This window comes from Artemia sp. Qi Xiang Cuo, chromosome 9, assembly GCF_049724085.1.
Source record: "Artemia sp. Qi Xiang Cuo chromosome 9, ASM4972408v1, whole genome shotgun sequence".
Taxonomy (NCBI): Eukaryota; Metazoa; Arthropoda; class Branchiopoda; order Anostraca; family Artemiidae; genus Artemia; species Artemia sp. Qi Xiang Cuo.
Genome location: NC_142802.1, coordinates 16,498,466 through 16,520,081, shown reverse-complemented (window position 1 = coordinate 16,520,081; position 21,616 = coordinate 16,498,466). Strand labels below are relative to the sequence as shown.

The window sequence follows — 21,616 nt, the reverse complement described above, 5'->3', positions numbered from 1 at the left end:
AAAAGTATTCTAGCCTACCTGCTAGAAAAAATGCTAAAAATCTGATCAAAGTAATTATTATTTGAGCAATAGGGTGCTTTGGGAGTTCTCTGTGGTTTCATCCGGTTTCATTGACAAGCTCCCTTACAAGAAGGGAAGCAAAATTTCACTGCACTTTCAGTCAAATCCCAAATCTCAACAATTCTCGATGATGGGTAGTCTTCTGGGAGGATTTGCCAATGGGCCCTTTGTCTTTGTGACAGTCAGCCGATGCTGAAGCTCGTAACATGATTTTTAAAGCACCGTATTAAAATAAGCATAACTGAAATATGGATTAACCGAGTAAATAACACCTGAGATAATCTACGTCTCAACTGACGTTCTGTGAGGGTTTAATTTTTACATTACGTCATCAATTTCAGGTTTCATATAGACAATGAGAAAAATGGAAGACAATCTCCTCTTAATGAAACTGCAACGCTACTAGAAGAGCAAAAGCTTCCTGGAGATGAGTCAAATAAAGTTTCTGGAGAGGGCGAAAACAAACTGGGTCAGCTCTTTTTTAAACTGAGGTAGGTAAAAGTAAAGTCTGTTTTTTGTTGCTGAGCAATTTAGTGTTCTAGACTGCACATTGGAGATTCCATTGACTGCACGTTCCGTTTTTGAATTTGGACGTAGACTGAACTTACCGGGAAACTGACAACCAAAAAGGATCCTTGCAGTTGAGTTTCCTAGACTGTACATTGGAAGTTCCATTGATTGCTCGTTCTATTTTTCAACTTTGGAAATAGACTAAACTTACCTAGAAAACAACAAAAAGAGAATCCTTATAGTTGAGTTTTCTACACTGCACATTGAAGCTTCCATTGACAGCAAGCACCATCTTTGAATTTTGGGCGTAAACTAAACTTACCGGGAAAACAACAGTAAAGAGAATCCTTACAGTTGACCTTGCACTCTTAAAATTGAGTTTTAGATATACACCGGCACCGCGCCGGTGGATCGACCGAACGCTGCCAACGAAAGGCCCGGTTGACCGCTGCTATAGTTTTGCTACGCCGCCAGCGCGCCTCAGGCGCGCCACCGCCGGCAGAGGCGGTGGCGTTTGGCTGACTTTGAATTAAGTTTGCAGCAATTCTTTATTGCGTCAACCGCAAAGTCGGAGCTTTTCTTTCTCGTGTGGTTTAGTATTTCGATTTTCCTGATTATAAATCAAGCAGGGCTTGCACTATCCCTGAATTTTCGTGTATTTCCCCAAAAATCTATGCGTCACCCCGAAATTTTTTTTTATTGATTTTAAATTATTAATTTTTAATTATTATTAATATTAAATTATTAATTTAAGTAAATTATTGCCTAAGGGGGGGGGGATATAATTTTTAAATGAAAATACCTCATTTTTTTTTAATTGGAAGCAAAGATGCCAAAAAGATAATTTTTTTTTCATTTAAAGAGGAGACGGAATAAAATGATATCAAATTACCTGGGAAACCATTGAAATATTTGATAGATCCAGGGCCCCCCATTGGGACTTGTTCATTGTCTTGGGTATTTTGCAATTTCTCATAGGCTACTGGCCTAATTTGGCTTTTGTGTGTGCTCTTTTTTAAGTAGGTTCTTTGGATCTTGTTGAATGCCACGGCGAACTTATGACTCAGTTTTCCAGTAGTTTGAGGTATATCTGAATAGCATCGACATTTTTGTTGTTGTCATTGTACCCCTTTACTCATACCCTCAATTTTTTTTTTCAAGGAACACTAAGCTGTTTAACGTTATTTTGCGTGTTTGTTTGAACCATATAGTGACCTAGTTAATTATTAAGTAAATTTTTTTTTTTAATGTAAAGCTGAGACAGTATCCTATCAAGGTGGTATCCAGGGGGGGGGGGAGGTAGGTAGGTATTAAATTTAAATGATAATATCTTTGTTTTTTTTTATTGAAAGCAGGGGTGCCAAAAAGTTAATTATGTTTTTTTAATTTAAAGCAGAGACGGTATCCTATCATGGTGGTATCCAGAGGGGGGGGGGTAGGGAGGTATTATATTTAAATGATAATATCTCGATTTTCTTTGGAAAGCAGGGATGCCAATAAGTTAATTATTTTTTTATTTTAAAGCAGAGACGGTATCCTATTAAGATGGTATCCAGGGGGAGGGCATAGGAAGTATTATATTTAAATGATAATATCTTGATTTTTTTTATTGAAAGCAGGGATGCCAAAAAGTTAATTATTTTTTTCATTTAAAGAGGAGATGGAATAAAATGATCAAATTCCCTGGGAAACCATTGAAATATTTTGATAGATCCAGGGCCCCCCCATTGGGACTTGTTCATTGTCTTGGGTATTTTGCAATTTCTCATAGGCTACTGGCCTAATTTGACTTTTGTGTGTGCTCCCTTTTAAGTAGGTTCTTTGGATCTTGTTGAATGCCACTGCGAATTTATGACTCAGTTTTCCAGTAGTTTGAGGTATATCTGAATAGCATCGACATTTTTGTTGTTGTCATTGTACCTCTTAACTCATACCCTCAATTTTTTTTCAAGGAACACTAAGCTGTTTAAAGTTATTTTGCGTGTTTGTTTGAACCATATTGTGACCTAGTTAATTATTAAGTAAATTATTTTTTTTTAATGTAAAGCTGAGACGGTATCCTATCAAGGTGGTATCCAGGGGGGGGTAGGTAGGCACTAAATTTAAATGATAACATCTCTATTTTTTTATTGAAAGCAGGGGTGCCAAAAAGTTAATTGTGTTTTTTTAATTTAAAGCAGAGACGGTATCCTATCATGGTGGTATCCAGAGGGGGGGGGGGGTAAGGAGGTATTATATTTAAATGATAATACCTCGATTTTCTTTTGAAAGCAGGGATGCCAATAAGTTAATTATTTTTATTTTATTTTAAAGCAGAGACGGTATCCTATTAAGATGGTATCCAGGGGGGGGGGGGCATAGGAAGTATTATATTTAAATGATAATATCTTGAATTGTTTTATTGAAAGCAGGGATGCCAAAAAATTAATTATTTTTTTAAATTAAAGCAGAGACGGATCTTATAGAACATTATATGACTGCTTTAAAAAATACATAAGGGTGTGTGAAGGGAGGTGAGAGACTTTTACAAGAATTAAATAAAAAAAACAAGCTTTTTTAACTGAAAGTAAGGAACGACGTTAAAACTTAAAACGAACAGAAATTATTCCGTATATGAAAGGGGCTGTCCCTTCCTCAACGCCTCGCTCTTTACGCTAAAGTTTTTTTATTGTTTAAAAAAATAGAGTTGTGAGAAAGTCAAACTTTAGCGTAAAGAGCGAGGCGTTGAGGAGGGGACAGCCCCCTTCATATACGGAATAATTTCTGTTCGTTTTAAGTTTTAACGTCGTTCCTTACTTTCAGTTAAAAAAACTTGTTTTTTTTATTTAATTTTTGAACGTTTTTGAATTAATGCAGGTTTTGATTGTGGCTCACCGTACATGAATAATTAAAACAAAATTTCATATTATTTGGTTAAATGGCTTTCTCGAAACTTGTTTAATTTTATTTACGAACGTTTTTATTAGTAATAAATATACGTAACTTAGAATTAACTTACGTAACGAACTTCTATATTCATAAATTTTTAACACTTATATTAGGGGGTTCGCCCCCTAGTCAATACCCTGCTCTTTAAACTATAGTTCGAATTTTTTTTTCCAGTTCTTTAAAAATGACCTCTTAATCACAATCAGTTGATCAGTTGAAAAAATTGTTTTTTTTTTATTTAATTCCTGATATTTTTCTTTAATAATGCTGGGAAATCCGGCGCCCCCTGCCTAGCAATTTCCCGGCCCCCATGAAAACTTCCTTCATGGAAAGATGTCCCTTCCATATAGCCCCCGACCCTCGCCTTCCCCCACCTACCAGAAAAAATCTCCTCTGAAAAAGTCTGTATACTTCCCAATAACCAATACTATATGTTAACATTGAGTAAAGTTCATAACTTTCAGCCCTCCCCTGGGGACTTTGGGGGATCAAGTCATCCTAAAAGACATTTTTATCATATTTTCGACCATGCTGAACAAAATGGCTATCTCAAAATTTTGATCGGGTGACTTTGGGAAAAAAATGAGCGTGGGAGGGGGCCTAGTTGCCCTCCATTTTTTTCGGTCACTTAAAAAGGGTACTAGAACTTTTATTTTCCGTTCGAATGAGCCCTCTCACGATATTCTAGGACTACTGGATCTATACGAACACCCCTGGGAAAAAAAACAAAAAAACAAAACAAAAACAAAAAATAAACAAATAAGCACGCATACGTGATCTTTCTTCTGGCAAAAAATACAAAATTCCACATTTTTTAAGATAAGAGCTTGAAACCTCTAAAGTACGGTTCTCTGGTACGCTGAATATGATGGTGTGATTTTCATTAAGGTTCTATTACTTTTAGGGGGTCTTTCCCCCTTTTTTGAAAATCAGCCAAATTTTCTCAGGCGCGTAACTTTTGATGGGTAGCTCTAAACTTGATGAATGTTATATATTTGAAATCAGCATTGAAATTTGATTCTTTTGATATATCTATTGGTATCAAAAACCCGTTTTCTAGAGTTTCGGTTACCATTGAGCCGGGTCGCTCCTTACTTACAGTTCGTTACCACGAACTGTTTGATATGACAGTTTGGTTGCTACCAGTAGCTACTAGGTGGAGTATCCTATGAAAGTGCATTGTCAATGAGCAGAAAAAGTAAATTTCTAAATTTAAGCTATTATTTGAGAAAGACTGATGAAAACGTTAATGTTTGCGGTCAACATTGAATGCACCGGCGGCGCGCCACCGCTGTTATTTTTGGCCCCACCGCCGCCGGTCTTCCCTCATCGGCACGGCGTCGGGGTCTAGTTTAGGGCAAAAACTGTATATAGAGTGGTACAACAAGCTTGGTTGAATTTTTTAAACTTGAGATCGGTAGTGACAGTAATCTTGCTTTTTAAAGTTTGATTCCAGTGTTCGAATCTTCCACCAAATGATGATCTCTGCTCTCCTTTATATATCGCAAAATTGTCGCTGAAGACTTCTAAAATCAAGTGTATTTTATAATGCCTAGAATCTTTTTATAAAATATTCTAATATTTAAAATTTCATCTAAAATTTTAATTTCATAGTATCTGGTAAGACTAAATGGCATGTCTCAGCTTTTTTTTTTTTATAAACTATTCAATTTTAAACTGAGTAGGAAAGTCATAAATTTTCTCGAGTGAAACTCGCATCCACCCCTTTAGTTTGCAAATGAGCATTTGCTTTTTACAGTAAGTATAGAAGACTAGCCAAAATTGTAAAAAATAATTGAAAACGGTATTCTAACGTTCTCTCCTGAGATGACTAGCAAATACCTAATTTGGTCAGATTTACTGATATTTAAAAATGTCCAATTATTTATAGCCAGATTCATGGCACCAGCTACTTCATACTATCTCACTTGCCACTAGCCTTTGACCTTGTTCCGCTTCGAGTCTCCAAGAACCTTCTTTTGAAACAATCAACAAAGAAGTTAAACATCCCCAGGAAGATCTTTCTAAAGAGAAATACAGCGGTCAATGAAGCTACATTTCAGGCACTTGTTTTCAGTCACCGGGTTGTGTTTTCAGGCACCGGGTTTGAAGCATGTTTTGAGCGGGTTAAAAAAAATTGTTTTCAGTGTCTCCGTGTTCAACCCAGCAAGACGTTAAAGCGTTTTCATCTTATGGCTTCCAAGAGTGTTGAACACGGGTTCTTCAAAATTATAATACGCTAGAACAGCATGGTTGAACACGGATTCTGAGAAGATATTCACCGCTATGAACACGGCACTCAAAATGGTAATATGCATAACCCGTGTTGAACTCCGCGTTGGATGTGGTTGGCCTGAAAACAAGGCTTAAGACAATTGGATTGAATGGTTTTCATTCTAATCTGTTTGACGGTTGGACGACGGAGGAAGTAATGCACGAATTCTTTTTTTAAAAACAAGGTGATGATTTCAAGTAGACCTTCAGACTGCGTGGTGACTCATATTTTCGCTAGAGTGAGCCATTAGTAACAGTCCATGTCATGGCTAACGCTTCTTTATATGGTGGAATTGAATATGAGGCAGACGAATTTCCAAATATCTACTTGAATTTCGTTTCTAAACTTATTCCATTGTTTAGTAGAAGAAGAGTCATTCCCCAGTAACTTGTATTGATTAGTTTTCTCTCTTTTGGGGAGACTTTAATAGAGAATTTTTTTCAGTCGTAAAAACATGAAATAGCCTGTAAAATTGGTTCTAAATCTTCTATTTAGAAGAGCAACACGTTGCATATAAATGAAAGCAAATTTTGTCCAAAGACTTCTTTCAATTACTAATTTCAAAGCATATTTTAACTTACTAGTCAAATTATTTGTTCTAACTAAATTCAAGCTATATTATTATTCTAGGGTCTAAAACTTGTACGTATTTTTTGTTCAGATGTTCAAGCAAACAGCTGCTCCCAGTAAAGAAGGAGCAGCAATTCACAAAAATATAGGAGAGGGGGGGGGCAATGATTTTGTTTTCAACTTTCAAAATAAAGATACAAATATGTATTTTTCAAAATATTGGGGGGGGGGGTATTTTGTAGTTTTTTAAATTTGCTCAGTGAAAGCACAAAAAATTGGCGTTTTTAGTAATCTAGGGGGGTGACAAAAAAGGGGGCAGGTGCCCACCACTTCCAATAGCCGTTCCTACTGAGAAGCTTGAAAACCTGTTTTTTGTGCTGCATTTTGCTTTAGGCACAAATACATAAATTATCTTAAGATCAAACAGCTTGACGAGCTAGAAATATGATTCAAAATAATGAACCAAGGTTATCACTCAAAGGAGTTTTTTTCCAAGATCTTGGAATTTCAGTCTTGAGCAAAAGGGACCTTGGCAAAAGTATAAGCGTTAATCATTACCTTAAAAAGCATAATACAATTCAGGCATTATTATTCTCTAATATCTTGAGATTTTTCTTTCAAACCTTGGGGCTTTTCCAGGTGAATCTTGCTCCTATATTTTCATTGACAGCTCTGTAATCAACGAAAGACCAACTGATTTAGATTTATGAAAATGTAAGACTAAATACCATAATTACAATCAGCATGGTTAAAAATTTAATAAAATATAGCATTTATTACTGATATTATTATGAATCAGAGGACGTTTCTTAATAAAGTTGGGCACCCGGTATGTAGGCTATTGGTGCTTCTTCTTCGGGTATTAACTTAGACTGGCAGCTTGCTAATTCTGTTATTTTTATAAAACCAATCAACAAGCATGATAGATCTCCTTGAAGAATTGTCGATACTTTCTAGCAAAAATAAGTGTTTATATCTTTTGATTCTTTGCTCTTAGAGGTGTTAAAAGTTAATAAATCAACAGCAATTTGTCCCCCAATTTTTTTTCCATATTTACTATCTAAGACTAACAACTAACTACATCACCAAGACGCCTGAGGCCAACACAGCGACGCACGCTCCTCTTTCTTTTTTAATCTATTCACACTTCATCCTTCTCCCTCTCCCGTGAAGTTCCAATTTTATTCACGTCCTTATTTTTGACCTCTTTCCATTCCAGTTTGGGGATGACCTGCTTTATCGTCGGCCCTACATGGATGTCCAGGAAACACAATCTTCGGCAATCTGTCATACGTCTCTCGTAAAAGAGGCCCAAGCCGTCTAAACCTTTCTTCCCTCATAGTCCTAGAAAGCGAGATCACTGGTACTTGTTACTATCGGAAGACGAGTCATCTGAATAATATTTGACAAATTTTCCGGTGCCTTTCAAAGTACCTAAGTTTCAAAAATGTACTTGACCACCACTGTATATAGATAATATAGATAATCTATTATATAATCTATTATAATATAGATAATCTATTATTTATTGTGTTGACCACTTTCCCTCCTGTTTTGCTTCAAGGGTTTATTGTTCATTGGGATGACAAAGGGATTTAATAGGCGTGGGTGAGGCTTCGACGGTCGTCTACTGCTCGGCTAGGTGAGTAACCAAGGTAGGCCCCCCTGGAAAAAATTCAAGAAAATATAGGGAGGCAAATATTTTCTCAGTTATTTTCTAAAGAAGACACAAAAAAAAGGTATTTTTCAAAATACAAAAAACGGAATTTTTAAATAGTCTACCCCCCAATTGCAAATTCCCCTATAATTTCTCTGCTTTATAGAGTTTCGAAGAAGCACCATTCCATGGAATAGATAATTAGTTGCAATAAAAGCCATACCTACGTCATTGCTTCATATTAAAAGTTTTGAATAAAAATCGTGAAATTTAAGCTACAGAAACTAACATTAATTGTTCCCAAGCAACGTTAGCAAAATCATTGCTTTATCTACACTTAGTTTAGTTTTCATTTAATGCTTAAACGACATAATATTTGTAAGAGAGGCAGTGGCGGATCCAGGGGAGGGGCGAAGGGGGCGTGCGCCCCCCTCTAACACAGTCTAAAGTAGTGTAATTTACTGAATTAACGCAAGTTTGCGTTAATGAAACTTGATCCTAACGCAAGTTTATCGGATCAATCTATTTCCCCCCCCCCTAAACAAACTCCGGGATCCGCCAATGAAGAGGGGAATAAAAGTTTTTTTTTTAACAGCTCAAAACCCACCCTAATTGGATCAGTGGCTTGTCTTAATTGACAAACAACAGTAATAAGGATAATTCATTTTCGGACAACAAAAAGAGTAGGGTGAAAGCACAGTTTATAGACAGTAAGCTCCTCCCACTTCTTTCTGCCTTAGCTTGTTTTGCCTGTTTCTTTCCACTCGCACCCCTGTCCGGGTTTTTATAATGGGAGAGATAGAGAATGATCATACTGCTATATTCTGTCTACTGTGGGTGAAAGCCACTAATAATGCTTGATTAAAACACTGTTCTATTTTTTGCATTTATCTTCGAAATGAAGCAGTTCAAGTTTACAGGCGTAAGCTTTTCCAATTTTCTTGTAAGGAAAGGAGAGACAATAATGACAACAATAATAAAGGAAAGAATCATAGGCAGCGGAATCGCGCTGCCTAAGTAAGGAACGATGTTGGCACAATGTATTATTTTTTTTTCTTTAGACCAGGGCACTTCGTATCGAAGGAGTGATCGTAGTAAATTTGAAAAGGGCTCATTCGATTGGAAGTTAAAGTGGCTTGTGCCCGTTTTAAAAGTCGAAAGTGATTGGAACGCAATCCCCTTCCACGCCCACCATTTCCCCAAACACATCCAATCAAAATTTTGGGGTAGTGATTTTGTTCCGGATAGAAAATATGTTTTTGAGGAGGAAACTCCCCCACAGCCCTCAGGGCAAGGGTTTTAAGTTATACCCTGAGGGCATATAAGAACGATGTTGGCACAAAGTATTATTTATTATTTTTTTTTTCCTTTAGACCAGGGCAATTTTTATCGAATAAGTTGTCGTATAAACTTCGAAAAGGGCTCATTCAATTGGAAACTGGAGTGGCTTGTGCCCTTTTTAATAGTCGAAAGTGCTTGGAAGGCAACTAACACCCCTTCCAAGCCCACTATTTCGCGAAACACATCCAAACAAAATTTTGAGATAGCCATTTTGTTCAGCGCAGTTGATTTCCAGATAGAAATTATGTTTTTGAGGAGGACACTCCCCCACAGCCCTCAGGGCAAGGGTTGTCCCTAGGGGCATGTATGGTCTTTATAGAAAGCGTTGTTTCAAAGGGCTACTGCCCTTTTTAATAGTCGAAAGTGATTGGAGGGCAAATAACCCCCCTCTCACACCCGCCTTTTCTCCAAACACATCCAATCAAAATTTCGTTCAACGTAGTTGAAAGTTCTGGAAATTAGATCTTTGAGGTGGACACATCCTACAGTCCTCAGGGCAAGGGCTGTAAGTTATGCCCTGGGGGTATATAAGGTTTTTATAAAAAGTGTCGTCGTAGAAACTTCAAAAAGGGTTCATTCGATTGGAAATTGAAATGGCTAGTGCCCTTTTTAATAATCAAAAGTGAATGGAAGTTAACTAACACCCCTTCCATGTCCAATATTTCCCCAAACACATCCAATCAAAATTTTGAGACAGCCATTTTGTTTAGCGTAGTTGATTTCCAGATATAAATTATGTTTTTGAGGAATACACTTCCCCACAGCCCTCAGCACAAGGGTTGTAAGTTATGCCCTGGGGGCATATAAGGTTTTTTATAGAAAGTGTTGTCGTAGAAACTTCAAAAAGGACTCATTCGATTGGAAATTCAAATGGCTAGTGCCCTTTTTAATAGTTGAAAGTGATTGGAAGGCAACTAACACCCCTTCCACGCCCATCAATTCCCCAAACACTTCCAATCAAAATTTTGAGATAGCCATTTTGTTCCATGCAGTTGAAAGTTCTTAAAAGTATACCTTTGAGCAGGACACTCCCCCAGAGTCTTAAGGTCAAGGGTTAAAAGTTATGCCCTGAGGTCATATAAGGTTTTTATTGAAATATTTCTCGTATAAGGTTAAAAAGGGCTCATTCGATTGGAAATTCAAAGGGCTATCGCCCTTTTTTAATAGTAGAAAGTTATTTGAGGGCAATTACCCCCCCTCCCGTTACTCCCACCTTTTCCCCAAACACATCCAATCAAAATTTTTATATAGCCATTTTATTCAACGTAGTTGAAAGTTTTGGAAATTAGGTCTTTAAGGATGAAAACCCCCTTCCCCCACAACCCCTCAGGGCAAGGGTGGTAAATAATGCCCTGGGGGCATATAAGGTTTATATAGAAAGTTGTTGTAGAAATTTCAAAAATGGCTCATTTGATTGGAAATTGAAAGGGCTAGTGCCCTTTTTAATAGTCGATAGTGAGTGGAGAGTAATTAACCCCCCTCTCATGCCCAGCATTTTCCCAAACACGTTCAATCAATGTTTAGATATAGCCATTTTGTTCAACGAGTTGAAAGTTCTGGAAACTATGTATTTGAGGATGACAAACCCCCAGAGGCCTCAGGTCAAATGTTGTAAGTTATGCCCTGGGAGCATATAAGATTTTATAGATAGTGTTGTCGTGAAAACTTCAAAAGGGGCTCAATCAATTGGAAATTCAGAGGGCTAGTGCCCTTTTTAATGGTCAAAAATGATTGGAGGGTAGCTAACCCCCCTGTTACGCCCATCACTCCCCCAAACACATCAAATCAAAATCTTCAGATAGCCATTTTGCTCAACACAGTAGAAAGTTCTGGAAATTATGTCTTGAGGATGACAACCTCCCCCCAAGCCTCAGGGCAAGGACTGTAAGTTATGACCTGGGGGCACATAAGGTTTATGTTGAAATCGTTGTCGTAGGAACTTAAAAAGGGATCATTTTATTGGAAATTGAAAGGGCTAGTGACTTATTTAATAGTTGAAAGTGATTGGAGAGCAACTAATGCCCCTCTCACGCCTACCATTTGCCCAAACACATTCACTTAAAATTTTGAGATGGCCATTTTGTTTAACGTAGTTGAAAGTTCTGGAGATTGGGTCTTTGAGGATGACAAACCCCCTCACAGCCCTTAGGGTAAGGGTTGTAATTTATGCCCTGGGGGCATCTAAGGTGTTTATAGAAAGCGTTGTCGTAGAAACTCTAAAAGAGCACATTCGACTGGAAATCGAAAGGCCTCGTGCCCTTTTTAATAGTCGAAAGTGATTGGAAGGCTTGAAATTTTATAAATAAAGATCGATGTGGGGAAAATGTATTATTATTATTATTTTTTGTTGTTGTTGTTTAGACCAGGGCACTTCCTATCGAAGGAGTTGTCGTAGGAACTTTGAAAGGGCTCATTCGACTGAAAATAGAAAGGGCTGATGCCCTTTTTAATAGTCGACAGTGATTGGAGGGCAACTAAGCCCCCTCCCACCCCCCCACCCCCATTTGCCCATTATGTTTAATAACTAAATGTTGTCTTAAGATTAAATCAAAATGCACTGTTTTAATGCTAATTCCCAATAACGCATCTCAGCAGTATCCAAAGAACGACTGAGGGGATTATGTTCAAACTTTCGGGGCTACTTCTGCTCTTAAAATTGAACAAAATCAACATGGTGTATGTGTATCTATGCTATCAAAGAAAGTAAAGGGATTTTTTGCGAATTGTATCAAGTTTTCCATTTCAGGTCAACTAGAGGAGTTATGAAACTAAATTAAACACTATTATTTGTGTCCAGATGTTTTAAAAGGGTGTATATTGTTAAAAGTTGCTAAAAAAATTTTCCAGAATACAAATAGCACGCCAAACTATAAAGTCTTAAAAAAATGAAAAGATTTAAAATGTTATTTTCTTTTTCCCTGCAAAGACTATGTCAATATAAAACGAACGGAAATTAATTCAAAAAACTTTTTCCACAAGATAGGCTTTTCAAAGAAAAATAAAGAACTCCATTAAACCAAAAATGAGCAAAAATAAAAATCAAATAATATACCAAGCGTGAAACTACCACAAATCAGCATCGACAAACAAATGAAACCCAAAACAAACAGAAATTACAATAAATAACCGAGTCAAACTCAAAACGAGCAGAAATTAACATGAGTTGAGCTGAAAACCCATAAGCCTTCCCAAGGCCAGAACATAATTTGTACTTTACTTTAAAAAATACAAATGAATGTACATTGTCAGTTTAATATACATATACTGATGTTTAGTAATCAAAATGTTAATATTATTTGATTTATTAAAGTTATAAAAGTAAAGACATTTATATTTTTCAATAAAGTGCAAATTTTCAAATTTTTTCAGTAAATTGCAAAAAAGTTTTTTTTTAATTAATAATAAGAAAAAGAGATGCAATTAGAATGCAAAGAAGAGGTGGGTAACCGAGGCTCACCCAACTAAGAGTTAGGGCGAGGCTCAACCTAACTCTTAAATCTGTGCGTTGAAATTAAGATCAAAGACAAATTGGTGAATTGGTAAAATTATAAACTACAGTGCTAGTACAAATATAAACCTGTACCCGTTTTGATATCCACTGGGGGCTTACGAGAAAAAATAAAATATCAGATTTGCTAAAAGAAAAGCTAGAAAAGTGGTACTTTTCTAGTGGTATTTCAAAACTATGTTAATTGAAATATAGCATTTCAATGAAAGTTATTGTAATTTTGTTCATTCCTGGAAGTAATAAATAAAAAAACAAGTTTTTCAACTGAAAGTAAGAAGCAACATTAAAACTTAAAACGAACAGAAATTAATACGTATATGAAGGGGCTTGCACCCTCCTCGGCACCTCACTCTTTACGCCAAAGCTTTTTAGTACTTTTAGAAACAGCTTCTTATTGTTCTAATTAAACAATTCTTGTGTTTCAGGTGTCATTCTTAGAGAACTAGGTCACAATTCAAATTGTAGGTAAAAATTAAGCACTCACCTTTAGTGATTTTTCGAAGGTGACAACTGATGTCGTATTTCATTTAGTCATTTAGTTACAAAGTTGGCTTAGAACCATAGTGACAAGAAAAAAGAAAAATCTGAATTGAGGTAATCAAGCAGAAAATCTATTTTATTGTGTTCTTCAGCCCTTAAAAGTTGCTCACGCCTCAATTGGCTTATCAAGGGAGGAAATCAAATTTGATTCTTGTCAACGTTGTAGTGGCAGTGACAGTCTAGTAAATTTCAATCATAACACATTTAAATTGATAACCAAAAGAAGAACTTTAGAAAAAGTGGAATTTTGTACGCCAGTATAGTTTGAGAACGAGGGGGGTCCAGATCCATAATTGGTAATCCATAAATTGACATAATAGTGAAAATCACTTCAATGTCATGGGTCAATTGAAGCTTAACAAATTAATGATAAAAGTAAAGGCACTGGACTTAACAGTCCCTACCGACGGTGCTGATCTCCGCTTCATTGCTCTTCAGCCAGGAAGTGCAATGTGGAGTTGATCGACAGCCACCCTTTGCTTTTGCTCACCCTTCCTCAGATTTCTTCAGGTACCTATTCCTAGCTGGGTTGACCCTGGTTAAGCTTACAAAGTCACAACCCCCGTTCCAAACCATAACCAGCGATATCAGGAATCGAACCTTTCACGGACAAAGTCTTTCAAGGGTAGCCTACATGTCAGTCGGCAACCAACATGTTACTAAAATCTTGAACTATATTCTCCTAAATGTGTATATTATTTAGAAGAGCTGCAACAGCTCAGAAATGTTAAATAGATATTCACCGTTGAGCTTGAACATAATCAGGTCTTGATGATTTGATAGAGTCTGTGGGCAAGCGAGTTCCACTCTGTACGAGTTAAATAAAAAAAAAGTTTTTTTCAACGGAAAGTAACGAACAACATTAAAACTTCAAACGAACAGGATTGATTACGTAAATGAGGGGGGTTGCTCCTCTTCGACATCTTGCTCTTTACGCTAAAGTTTTATAGTACTTTTAAAAAAAGCTTCTTAGTGTTCTAATTAAACGAACAGTGTTTTGGAAATCGTTCTTAAAGAATTGAGACAGAATTCAAACTTTAGCGTTAAGAGCGGGGTGTTGATATGGAGCAATCCCCCTCATAAACGTAACAATTTCTGTTTGTTTTAAGTTTTGATGTTGCTCCTTACTTTCAGTTAAAAAATCTTGGTTTTTTAATTTAATTTCTGATCGTTTTTTAAGTAATGCCAGGAAATATGGCTACACCTCCATGGATAAATTCCTCCTCCCCATGGAGTTATTCTCTAGACAATTCAATTCTGGTGAAAAATTACCCCGAATAATTACTCTTAACGTCTCCATGCATAAAATTAAGTCGGCAATGAGAAAGCAAAACAGAAGAAGAATTTCGCATAGGAATTCTGACAAACTCTCCTAGTGTAAAATTTCCCACTTAAAAATTCTCCCCCTGGAAACTTCCCTCCCCATGGAATATTATCCCCGTAGAAAATCCCACCAGCAGAGAATTCACCCCCCCCCCCCCTGAAGAATGTATGCACACTTCCCAATAACAAATACTATACGTAAACAACGGGCAAATTATATAACTTAAAGAGTTAAAACGGACAAATTATAACTTAAGAACCTTTCCCCAAGGGCTGTGGGGGTTCATGATATCTCCAAGGGCAGAGTTATTTTGCCTTTCAACTATGCTGAACAAAATGGCTATATCAAATTTTGATCGGACAATTTTGGGGGCGTGGAAGGGGATCTAGTTGCCCTCCAGTTTTTTGGTCACTTAAAAAGGGCACTACAACTCTTATTTCCGTTCAAATGAGCCCTCTCACGATATTCTAGAACCCCTGGGTCGATACGATCACCCCTGGGAAAAATAAACAAATAAACACGCATCCGTGATCTTTCTCCTGGCAAAAAATACAAAATTCTATATTTTTTCAGATAGGACCTTGAAACCTCTAAATTAGGATTCTCTAATACGCTGAATCTGATGGTGTGATTTCGATTAAGATTCTATGACTTTTAGGGGATTTTTCCCTCCTTTTCCAAAAATCAGGCAAATTTTCTCAGGCTCGTAACCTTTGATTAGTAAAATTAAACTTAATGAAACTTATTTATTTGAATTCAACATAAAAATTCGATTCTTGGGTTTTTCTTAATATTCCTTTTTTTTAGCTAAAGTGGAGCATCAATTCTCTGCACTCTCGTGAATTCTATGTTTAGAGTTCCCTAAGCAAATCTAAAAAAGGGCACTTGTTAAATGTGTTTGTCTTCAGTTGTGCAATAGCCCTCCACTCCCTGTTCATTGTACTCCCTTGCTCATTCTGCCCTTACGAACTCACCTTTTTAAATCCAGGCATAATGCTGAGAAGAATGCTTTGATGGTGGTCATAGTGAAGTGTGCAGGCCTCCCCGTAAAAGATGTTTCAGGTTCCTCGACAGACCCGTATGTTAAGCTTCAGCTTCTTCCTGAGAAACAGCATAAAGTCAAAACTCGAGTTGTAAGAAGAACTGTTAATCCTTTTTATGATGAAGATTTCACCTTCTATGGCATTAGCAAAAATCAGTTGGAGGTAAGTAACCTCACAATTTTCAAAACATCGTAATGTATTCTACCTCGTAGTATAAGGTTTGGAGGTAAAAACTTGATTTTTGAGAAAAACTGTCATTCCTTTGTCGGATGAAGACTTTACCTTCTATGAAATTATCAGAAGACAACTAGAGACAACCCGGTAAAAGATACAGGTCCCTGGGGAGGCAGGGCAGAGGGAGTTGCTTGAAGCCCCGCAAAGTCCATTTTTACACCCAAATTTTGCAGTTTTTAGTGAAAAGTCATTCAGATCAATTGGAGGGCTATCCAATCTGTAAAATTTAAAGGATTTTTTTTTGTATGTGCGCTTTTTGGTCATGAAATTAGCAAATAGTTTGACCACTACCTTATGTACAAAGAGATACTATCGTGCCATCTAAGTTCCTATTTCATTTTTCTTATGGTACTGAAATCAGAAAGCTCTTATCCTGACTTTATATACCTTTGGGTCCCGAAATTAGAAAACTGTTATAGAGATTTTATGAAAGCCACGAAAAAGAACACCAACCCGGGAAACGAAAACCCGATTTTAGTGAGATTCTATATTTTGTTAAAAGGTTTTTGAACTTACTTAATATATGTTCCTCACTTTTAATAGGGGGAGGGGACACTGGTAACCTTTGCTTTCTTTATCTATTTTTTTTACGGTTTATTTTATTATTAATTCTACTATGTGGTCTTTCCTCATTCTCTTTTTACTTTTCTTCTCTCTCTCTCAATGCTCAACATTTCATCGAATTACTTTTTCTCTATTTCTTTTATTAATGTATCATTATATAACTAAATGTGTCATAATAGTTTTTGTCACTCTCCTCAATTTCTACATCTCTGGCTGCTCAAGTCGTCCGTATTTTCTTGTTAGTCTTTTTCTTCCGTTAATCATTCTAAATTCCGTTTCATATGTTGCACATTTTTATATATCATTTACGGTTTAGTACCACGGTTTGGGTATAGGTAAGACAATGCAGTGCAATTGCCGTAGTACTTCTCATCGTCAATGACTGCAGCAAGCGACTCACCAAGAGTAACTAAAAGAGACTTTTGTTCAACGAGCCAACGCTGTCTGAAGTAACTCTTCTTGCACCAGCTTCTTGCACCAGCTCTTGCAGTTCTTGCACCAGCTTCTTGCACCATCTTTTGCAGTTCTTGCACCAGCTTCTTTCACCAGCTCTTGCAGTTCTTGAACGAGCTTCTTGCACCAGCTCTTGCAGTTCTTGCACCAGCTCTCGTATACAAATGACTTACTTTTACCTTTGAGATGCCGATAGCCTATTATTAATTTTTCAATTTATCCTAAAAAGTTTATTTATTAAATTTCTTCCAAGATACGAACAGTTCGAAGTTCAACAGTTCGAAGAGCAAGCGCGAGGATACTTTAAAATAAAGAAAACCATTGTCTTTTGCTAATTGTTAAGCAAAGCGCTGTCTATTCAACGTACATACAGCATAAATAATCAGCAGTTCGAATCGCTAAGGAGAAGATATTTTAAAATAAAGAAAACCAAGGGCGTTGGCAGCATCTTGTGTATGTGTGTGTCCGGGAGGGGGAGCAACAAATTCTGTGACAGCGGGGGGGGAGGACATATGGACAGTTCACAAAACCTTACGTTACCACCAAGTTTTGTCTTACCTTTTAAATTCTTTACTGATTAAATCATCAATTAACTACAGCAATAATTCTATTGGATTAGAGCTAATTCTTTCAAGGATGCTATGGATGATTGTTGATTGTTTGTCATTTATTCTGTCGCATTTCAACTCATCATATAAACAAAAAGTTTGAAATTTTGTACCAATTCTTCAAACAAAAAGGCCAGTGAATTCGAATCAGAATCTTTTTTCCAGTATTAAAATACTTTGGCGTAGCGAGCAAGGGGCAGAAGATGGGGCAGCCCTTCTCATATATGGAATGATTTTTGTTCATTTCAGTTTTAATACTGCCCTCAACTTAGAGTGGAAAAAAAATTTGCTGTTTAAACCAAATTCCCAACTGTTTTTGAATACAAGGCACTAAAATATCCCTCCATGGAGCAGAGCATTTCCCTACCAATAGAAAATCCCTCTAAAAAATAATCTTTCATGAATAAAGTCAGTCATCTGTGGTTAAATGTCTCTCTGATGAGCCCTTGTGATATTTCTTCTAGTAAAAAAAAAAAAAAAAAAAAAAAAAATTCATGAATAACCAAGAAAATCAACTTAGTTAAATGAAGGTTTGAAATACATGTCTAAATTAACCATTTACATTCTATGAACTAAGTGGGAATTTAGGAACAAAAATGCTACCGTGTGGCATTACTTCCTCTGCAACTGGGATGCTCATTGCATAGATTTTCGATATTTTTAAATTTATTGGTTACCTCAGTATTTTCAATCTATAGCAACTTGGTCTTCTTGGGTCAAAATTGTTGTCGATGCCACTAAATAGCGTAGAAAACACCGTTTTTCCTTATCACAATCTTTTTGTGTGCTACCGTGCTTAAAAAGGGCATTAGAACTTCCAATTTCTACTTGAATGAACCGATTTTTCCAAGGCTATTGGTTTGATACAGTCATCCCTGGGAAAGAAGAACGAACAAATAAACATATATTCGCGTTCTTTCTTCTGATTAAAACCAAATTCCATGTTTCGTTAGATAGAAACTTAAATTCTTTGCAATGAGATTCTCTGATGCACTTAACTTAATGATGTGTTACGCTAAGATAAGGAAAGAAAACCCTTTACAAAAAAGAAAAACAAAAAGTTCTGTTTTGTTTACAGTTAGTGCAAACAAAGCTCTCCAGTTCGCTTTACAAAATTTTTGCTTTCTGCTTTTATAAAGATTATACTCAACACGATGAAAAAGTACCGAAAATATTAGGTATGAAATATAGAATGGTATTCATTGTACACCATTCCAAACACTATCAATTTGAGAATATTCTGAAAATATTGATGTATAAATACGTTGATATATGAGAAAAAAACAAGTTTTCTCAACTGAATTTCATGGTCAAAATTAAAACTTGAAAAGAACAGAAATTATTTGGTGTATAAGATGGATTAGTCTCACTTCAATGCATCGCTCTTTATGCTGAAGTTTGACTGTTTACTAAATTATTCCAGAACAGCTGTTTTTCGATAATATTCTTATGATATTCTTATGATATTAAAAATTGGGTTTTTAGCCCCTCTCCCTTTCCAAAAAGACTGTTGAAACAAAAGGGCCAGTGAATTGGAACAAGAATTTGTTTTAAAGGGTTAAAAAACATTAGTGTAACGAGTTAAACGTAAAATATGGACCATCCCCTCTCATAAATGGAATAATTTACTTCTGTTTTAAGTTTTCCCCCCAGAAAATTCCCCCCAAGAGAAACATTTCAATAATTTTAGAAAAAAGGAGGAAAACAACTTCATAGTAATACCACCCCTCCCACCACCCCTACTCAAACAGTATTATCACTACGAAACATTTCAAAATTCGTTTCTTGTATTGGCTTGTATTGAGTGCTCCTATAGTTAGAAATAATGCAGTACTAACTTAGGAATGGGTATTGTGTATCTCTTTGGTCAATTTGAGTGTGCGTATTAGCTGTACTCACACTACAAGATATGTTATTAAATTCATTAGCATGAAATTGTTTACCTAGTTAATAACATCACATTTAGAAATGCAATCAAATCACAGCAAGATCCAAGATTGTGATGTAGACTGTATGATTCTGAACGCCCCAATAGTGGATGCAAAATGAAGCAAAAATCAACGGTAAAACAAAAAGTTTAAAGTGGAGTTGAAAAACTAGTAAAAAAGTACCAGTTTACGACAAAAAAGTAAAAACTGCCAGGAAATAGAATTAAAAAATACTACTTTCACAGAAAGGATTCAAAAAGTACTACTTCAATAAAAAGTTCTAAAATTATTAGTTTTGTTACTACCCCTGGCAAAGGGCGCATCCAGGAGGGGGGGGGTAGGGGGTTTGAACCCCCATATTTCTGACCGACTCGTAAAAACGTAACAAAAATGAATATAAACAAATTTTTAATGCGTTCTTTAAAGTTTCTTGTACCCCCCTCCCCCTAAAAAAAGTCCTTTTGTAACCCCCCCCCCCCAACTCCCTAAAAAATTCCTGATACGGCCAGAAAACTTGAAATTATTCAGGAATTATAGATGGCCAAAGATTAAAGCACAAAGAAAAGCAGGTCGTCCCGGCTTTGGGTGAATTAACTAAAAAAACAAGTTTTTTTTTAACTGAAAGTAAGGAGCGACATTAAAACTTAAAATGAACAGAAATTATTCCGTATATGAAAGGGGCTGTCCCCTCCTCAACGCCTTGCTCTTTGCGCTAAAGTTTTTATTGTTTAAAAAAAATAAAGTTTTGAGACAGAGTCAAACTTTAGCGTAAAGAGTGAGGCGTTGAGGAGGGGACAGGCCCTTTCATATACGGAATAATTTCTGTTCGTTTTAAGTTTTAATGTCGCTCCTTACTTTCAGTTAAAAAAACTTGTTTTTTTTAGTTAATTTCTGAACGTTTTTAAATTAATGCAGCTTTGATTTTTGCTCACCGTACATTAATAATTAAAACGAAATTTGCATATTAATTTTCCTTTGTTTGGCTAATTGGCTTTCTTGAAATTTTTTTCTTACGTAACTTGCGAATTAACTTACGTAACGAATTTTTATATTTGATATTTTTATTATGTATATTAGGGAGTTCGCTCCCTAGTCAGTGCCTCGCTCTTTACGCTAAATTTCGAATTTTGTTCGAATCACAAATTCCTGAATCACAAAGGCCGGTTAATTAGAATAGATAGCTTTTTTGAAAGTTCTAAAAAAAACTTTAGCTCAAAGAGCGGGGTATTGACTAGGGGGCGAACTTCCTCATATACATAATAATTTCTATTCGTTTTAAGTGTTAATGTTGCTTCTTACTGTCAGTTGAAAAAAACTTGTTTTTTTTATTTAATTTCTGATCGTTTTTAGAATAATGCTGGGAAATCATAGAAATGTCCCTTCTCCCAAGGAAATATCCTTCATGGTCTGACCCTGACCCCCCACCAGAAAAAAAATCCTCCTGAAAACGCCTGTATACGTCCCAATAACCAATACTATATGCAAACAATGGGCAAAGTTTATAACGCAACCCTTTCCCCGGGAAAAGTGGGGGAATAAGTCACCATCAAAGACATATTAACCAGATTTTCGATTATGCTGAACAAAATGACTATCTCAAAATTTTGATTCGGGGACTTCAGGAAAAAAAGAGCGTGAGAGGGGGCCAAAATGCCCTCCAATTTTTTTGGTCACTTAAAAAGGGCACTAGAACTGTTAATTTACAGTTATAGAATGGTTAGCACTCCCGCTTTCTACTCATCATCTCCGACGTTTCAAGCTAACGTTTGACAACACTGAGATTCTTAACTTGCCAACACTTATCACTTTACATAAAAACATTAGAGTCATTGATATCTTAAATATCAATTCGATTCTCATCGTCGGCTAACCTTCTCTAAGACAATGGATATATTAGTGAATTTTCAGCACTGCAGGGAACTCCCAAAGCTGCCAAATTAAACCAATGGTATTTCCTTAAAATTGTGGTGATAATTGATAGAGGATCTTGATTGTGTCAACAGATCAAATAGCTAGCAAGAGGCCAGTTTAAAATATAGTAAATATAATCTTGTATTGATTGTTAAATTTCAT

At 36.2% G+C, this 21,616-nt stretch overlaps 1 protein-coding gene across 3 annotated transcripts in view; it reads left to right on the top strand.

The window, feature by feature from the left end:
• Syt4 (Synaptotagmin 4) overlaps positions 1-21,616 on the top strand; it is a 190,187-nt gene that overhangs the window by 94,826 nt on the left and 73,745 nt on the right. For all 3 annotated transcript variants that reach the window (XM_089094312.1, XM_089094314.1, XM_089094313.1), the window contains exons 5-6: positions 402-551; positions 15,702-15,918. In XM_089094312.1, the coding sequence (XP_088950438.1) occupies positions 402-551; positions 15,702-15,918 (367 nt within the window). The remainder of the gene's footprint in view (positions 1-401; positions 552-15,701; positions 15,919-21,616) is intronic.